At 42.6% G+C, this 6,626-nt stretch overlaps 1 protein-coding gene across 1 annotated transcript; it reads left to right on the top strand.

Annotated features, from left to right (window-relative positions):
* Nucleotides 1-5,498: 5,498 nt before the first annotated feature.
* Nucleotides 5,499-6,626, top strand: LOC119026036 (trace amine-associated receptor 8a-like). Its single transcript, XM_037110123.1, has 2 exons — nt 5,499-5,671; nt 5,822-6,626. The coding sequence occupies exons 1-2, from the start codon at nt 5,499-5,501 to the stop codon at nt 6,624-6,626; spliced, it is 978 nt and encodes a 325-aa protein (XP_036966018.1).

Here is a 6,626-nt window from a genome sequence, read left to right as displayed (position 1 = left end):
ACATATATAAAACAAAAAGTGGCCCATTGATAGTAAATGAAATATATAGCATCAGCCTAGCTTAAAAACAGTGAGAAAAAAAATAAAACAGCAGGGTATTTCAATGTAAATATTACTTAAGTCCATTTCAGTGTGAAATAAGTATCTTTTGTTTTTCCTCATCCACTTACACCAAAGCAATCAACACTGGGGCCTAAGAATATGACATCTGAAGATATCAGGGGCCAAATGTATGAAATCCTATATATACTCAGGTGTAGAAATCTCTGTACATACAAAACAGGAAACATGCATACACAGTCTTTTTGTCAGATTTATAAAACCCCACGTAGGTCTATTCCCTCATACATCTGAATTATCCTAAAATTTTAGGCACATCCACAGGTGTCTGACCATCTGCACAATTTACGATAACTGGCTCTAAACATGCTCCCAATAACCTGGCTTGCATTTAAAGGGCCAGAATATAGTGAAACTCTCACTAAAATGCAACCTAGGGTCTTTTTGTGAATGTACCTGCGTCAAACGTTAGTTTTAAATCATAATTACGACGAATGCGCCAGTTATTTTCATTTTCAGGTCAAAATAGTTTTCTGTGGAGAGCCTGGGGCAATTTTACGATAGTATCAAAATTGCCATTTTTAAAACACCAAGAAGACTTGACACAACATGAAACTTTGCTTGACGTATCACCAGAGTCTCTACACATGAACTCAAGCATTGAGAACATTGTTTGTGTACACAGAGTTTACTAAAAAGAAAGTTTGTGAACAACTCACTTTACCAGTTTTTTCTTGCCAGTTGAGAATCTCTGAATGCAACATAACATGAAGGACAGTTAATGTGGACCGCTCCTAAAGCTTAGTTCCATATAAATGCATGGATAATTCATTGTTTTGTCGTTAGTGAAAAACAATATTTCATCTCACATGGATAGTTGATGCCTTAAGACAGAAGTGGTCCACCTTAACGCTCCTCCTCCTCTATGAAAATATGAAATCTGCAGGTATAAATATGATACTTTGATTGTTGAATTTCTCCACAGTGTTGCAGTAAAAATGCTTGATATCAAGTATAATTGTAGTCTTAGATGTGTAGAAGTCAAATATGCCATCGATAGCCAGGAATTATTGAGCAAAGTGTTTTACAGCACCTCATATATGGTTAAATATGCACTCTGGAGGCATAATTATGGGACTTTAATTTTGTCATTTCTCCACGTTGGTGTAGTAAAGTTACTTGATGTTAAGTGTTAAGCTTTTTGAAGCGTGGTCAGGTTTTCAGTAGGGGACAATAGAGCTGGAGGAATTGCTCCAGTTCCTTGTTGAACGCGAGATGGAACTTAAATGGAACTGGAATTTAAATGGCCCGCACTGAGAGAAGATCTGGGCATCATAAAACTTTCTTTCTGAGGCTCAAAGAATGAAGGAGCTGGGGGACAAGATTCAGGGCACAGGCTTCAGGATGGTTGGCAACCACGAGTCTGTTACTGTCTTGCCAGTCCTGGAGGCCGCCGGCTCTCGTGAAACCTCCGTCGGCTTCCAGGCCGGCACCTTCCGGTGAACCTCCATCGACTCCCTGGCCGTCAGCCTCCAGCAATTCTCCGCCGGCTTCCAGGCCGGCACCTCCCGGTGAACCTCCATCAACTCCTAGGTCAACAGCCTCCAGGGAACCTCCGCCGGCTCCCAGGCCGGCACCTCCCAGTGAACCTCTGTCAAGTAGACACTTGTTATATTCACCATTTTATATTATTCTTTATATATTCCATCACAGATTCACCACCAGACCTGTCATGCTGAATGATGTTGCAGGCAGCATAACGTTCTCCTTGTCTTCTCCAGACTCTTTCACGTCTATCACGGGTGCTCAGGGTGAACCTGCTCTCATCTGTGAAAAGTACAAGGCACCAATGGCGGACTTGCCATTTCTGGTGTTCTCTAGCAAATGCCAGTCGAGCGCCACAGTTCAGGCCACCCTCATGAAGTCTGTTTCTGATTGTTTGGACAGAGACATTCACACCAGTGGCCTGCTGGTGGTCATTCTGTAGGGTAGGGGCAGTGCTCAACCTGTTCCTCTTTGCACAAAGGAGCAGATATCGGTCTTGCTGTTGGGTTGAGGACCTTCTACTGCCCTGTCCAGCTCTCCTAGACTAACTGTCTGTCTCCTGAAATCTCCTCCATACTCTGGAGGTTATGCTGGGAGACACGTTAAATCTCCTTGCAACGGCACGTGTGGATGTGCCATCCTGGAGGAGTTGGACAACCTGTACAACTTCTGTAGGTTTATGGAATCGCCTCATACTGCCAGTAGTGATAATGGCTCTGGCCAAAACCAGCACTAGTGGATAACCAGGAAAAAAAGATCAAGAGAGAGAAACTTGTAATGACCTCCACATGCAAAACCAGTCCTGTTTTGGTGTGAGCCTCGACGCTCACGCTCACTCGCTCGAAAGGAAGGAAGGGAGGCAGCCTGCGTTTCTAGCGGGTAAATTGTGCATTTATTTGGGGCACGGACACACAAAGGTATATCAAAGTAAAACAAAACACAAATGAACAGCCATCTCTCTGGCGGCTGAGGGTTGGAGTAAGTGCTGTCTCTGCTGCCCGTCTCTGCTCCGGTCCTGCGCCCGGACCCAGCCTACTCCAAGAGGGTTACAGAACCAGGTTGCAAAGGTGTTTATATAGCTGACTGATTACCTGATTCTGTCCAGCTGTCTGATCAACAGCAGAGCCACTCCTCCCTCTCCTCCAGCAGCCACCACCTTAACCACACCCCACTGCCAATATATATTGACTGTCTGTCTCTCTGTCTGTTTGTCATAAATATAGTCTCTAATAAGTATAGGTGAGGAATACAGTAAGTCAATGTATAAACCATTGGTTTGTGAACGTGTAGTATGACATTTGGTTGCTGAATGTTGTCTATAGCAGCTTTTAAGGAAATATAAGAAAATGGGAACACAGACATGCTGACCATACGTCTGTAGAATACCTCAAAAAATATATCATCCATATATTTAGAAGGGAACACTGAAATTTTGTGAGTTGAATTCAACAGAAACATCTGAGTTCTCAAGACATTATGCAAAATTAATATATATATACCTCTGGGGTGCCAGCATTTATGTATACATGTGACTTCAGGGCAGAGCACGGTAAGGCAGGTTGCTCGAAGACAAAGCATCGTGAGGCAGGTGGCTGGAGGGCAGAGTGTTGTGAGATAGGTGGCTGGAGGGCAAAGTGCTGTGAGGCAGGTGGGTCAAAGACCAAGCATTGGGAGGTAGATCGGTCAAGGACACAGTACTGTGCGGTAGGTGGCTCGCGGGCAGAGTGCTGTGAGGTAGGTGGCTTGAAGACCAAGCACTGGGAGGTAGATTGCTTAAGGGCACAGTGCTGTGATTGTAAAGTAGGTGGCTCGAGGGTAAAATGCTGTGAGGCTGGTCTGTGTCTTTGGTGAGTTTTGTGCAAAAGATATAAGCTAAGTAGATGAACTTTAGGATGATCATAAAGCACCTCCAATGTGCTGGAAGAGTCAAGCTGACGCTGTGCAGTCTCTGAGTTCTGTCTGATAGTCAGACTTAGTCTTTTTTCTTTTAGAATGTCCATTGAGGGAATAAATGGCTTCTGCTATTACTCTGATTTCACTGACAGTTTTAGTTTTTTCAATTGTCAAGGGTTAGTACCTCCTCCTGTAACAGCTCGTACTTGCTTAATTCAGTGCTCTGCAGAATCATGGTCCATCCACCCTAATTCTAACCTCTGTTTCTTCTCTCCATTTTTGTTACCAAGCCTCAGAGCTATCTTAATGCGAGTGGATGTTGATGGTGCTGCCCTCTGAGTACCCTGAGCTTCTCCCAAAAACCTGCCGCTAATTCTGTCAATGATTTCTTCCTTTCTTGAGTCTTTATCCCTTTTTTGGCAGAAGGCTATCACGGCAACCCTACCCCCATAACCGGGGAGGTACTGTGCAAGATCACTTTCCCCAATAAGAGGAATAACAGAGGCATCGATCTGCAACACAAAATATTAGATAGCTATAAGAATAGCAAAAAGGGATTATTTTTCCAGGCTTGCTGTGTTTGTCTATATCACAGCAGTTCTATATCACATCATATAAAAATTAAAACTAGTCATAAAGCAGCCTGATGTCAACAAATAAGAAAGAGGAGTACACAAATACACGTTTACACATGGCATAGTTTGAATCACGAACACTGAAAAAATATGCTCAACTGAGGTTCCAGAAGTAAATATCCTGTTCTTTTTCTCCATACAGTATTTGATTATTAGCAATATCAATGTCGTAACCAACCATGGAAAACTTACTACAAGCTAGCTGTGTGTGAAACAACAGTATAATAATAGCGTATAGTATAGTATAGTATAGTATAGTATAGTATAGTATAGTATTGTACAGTATAGCGTATAGTAATAACAGCGGAGCTGGCGAAGGAGTTTGAGCTGGGGGGCGATGTGGCTGCTGGGGCAGGCACGCCTGTAGCCCGGTCCCCCATTTGTTCAGATAATTGAAAGTGAAAGTAATGAGGGCGGGGGAGGACAAAACCACACGAGTAGGGAGAGGGGATCTGACACAAGCAGAGAGGTAAATACACAATACAAGACAGTGAGAAACTATTACATGGGATGGGTGGTAACATAAGGACATATTTCTCCCTTCTTATCCCACTGGTTATTGATCAGGACAATAATTTATATGACCCATCTGATCCACTGACTGAGATCCATGCACACACAGAGGGATCCAGCAGCACTTTCTCCTCCTCCTAAATACAGTGTACTTTTTCATATGCAGTGAAGGGGAGGGGAATAGGACACAACACTTAGATTAGTTTGATTTATTTTCCACCCAAAACACACCCATGACTGATTCACAGTCACAATACCACCTATTTGCATTATACACTGTCTAAACAGGGCCCACTGTGTCCAGCTCATAGAGGCTGTTACAGGTCATCTTCTGACTTGTTTTTGTATGAAAAAATGTAAGTAATAATTCCTCTAACCCAGCACTCAAAATTAAAAATCAACTTTCAAAAGAACCCCAAACCATGTCTGTACTCCACATGGTTCACCAACAGCTTTGAATTTACTTTGGGCTAGACTGGGATAGGTGTTTTGTGACAATTGTACACACATTTCCAGGATTAGCAAAAAAATTCATTTGATTTCTAAGATCTCGGATAATCCCAAGTGCACCAAGTTTAGCTCAAGAATGTACTCTCAAGAGCAACATTTACCACTTGAGCTCAGCCAACTTTGACCTGTGACATCTGGCAGATGGCGAGATATGAAGATAAGCTCACCAACATTGAGGAGGATGAACAAAGAATGCATTATACTTAAATCTATATGGAGAGGAACAAAGCAGCAGAGGTGATGAGGAAGGAGGGTTGGGCCAGAAGGATAGTGATAAATTGAATGACAGAAAGCTTTGGTCGAAAAGGTACTGGAGCTCAGCAGGTTCTGCTCCCTCTGGTGATGGAGACCTTAAAGGAAACTGACCTCTGCTTTCCACAACTCCTCAACAGCTCCTGCAGGAAGCCAATACGTCCTCACTTTGAGACCATGCTGATTTACACTCTGTTTTTCTTCAGCTCACTGCTCACTGCAGCTCTTAACCTGCTGGTCATCATCTCTATCTCCCACTTCAAGTACACATTCTTTATGTATTAAACTAATGAATAGTAGTAAAAAGAATTGACATTTAAACTGTGACACATAGTGATCTGATCATATTTCAGTCATGTGCTGGATCTGAATGATGATTGATATGATAAATTCATGCTGCTCTTCCTCTCCAGGCAGCTCCACAGCCCCACCAACCTCCTCCTCCTCTCTCTGGCCTTCTCAGATTTCTTCGTGGGCCTCTACATGTTCCTTCCAATTATGCTCATAGACGGCTGCTGGTTCCTCGGTGACAACACTTGTACTCTCTATATTTATCTAGGACATGTTAATAGTTCAGCTTCAATAGGAACCATGGTGCTCATATCTGTTGACCGCTATGTAGCTATTTGTCATCCTCTGCATTACTCCACTGAAATCACACAAAAAAGAGTTCAGGTGTGTGTTTGTCTGTGTTGGACATGTTCTTTAATTTTTCAATGTCTGATCCTGAAGGACATAATGAAACAACCAGGCAGGGATCACTCCTGCATTGGGGAGTGTATAGTTTTCAATAACTACATTGCTGAACTTGTAGATTTCACTTTTTCCTTCATTGTTCCCATTAATGTAATTATTGTTTTGTATATGAGAATATTTGTGGTGGCTCTGTCTCAGGCTCGTGCCATGCGGTCTCATATTGCAGCTGTCACAGGGAAAGTAACTGCAAAGAAATCTGAAATGAAAGCAGCCAGAACTCTTGGAGTTGTCATAGTTTTGTTTCTACTATGTCTCTGTCCGTATTATTGTATTGAACTTACCGGCCAACATAACTTTCTCAATGATTCATCTGCTGCATTTGTGTTATGGTTGTATTGTTTTAACTCCTGTCTAAATCCTGTGGTTTATGCCCTTTGTTATCCCTGGCTTAGAGAATCAGTTAAGCTCATAGTTACATTTAAGATACTGCAGGCTGACTCCAGTGAGTTGAACATACTGTAG

Source organism: Acanthopagrus latus, chromosome 9 (genome assembly GCF_904848185.1).
Source record: "Acanthopagrus latus isolate v.2019 chromosome 9, fAcaLat1.1, whole genome shotgun sequence".
In the NCBI taxonomy this organism is placed as follows: Eukaryota; Metazoa; Chordata; class Actinopteri; order Spariformes; family Sparidae; genus Acanthopagrus; species Acanthopagrus latus.
Note: the sequence above shows the minus strand (reverse complement) of the source record. Positions and strands in the feature narration are given on the sequence as shown.

Excerpts from the sequence above, each read along its gene's own strand:
- LOC119026036 (XM_037110123.1), top strand. The coding sequence starts at position 5,499 with ATGGAGACCTTAAAGGAAACTGACCTCTGCTTTCCACAACTCCTCAAC. Across the intron at positions 5,672-5,821 it reads ATCTCTATCTCCCACTTCAA|GCAGCTCCACAGCCCCACCA; the intron begins GTACACATTCTT and ends CTTCCTCTCCAG.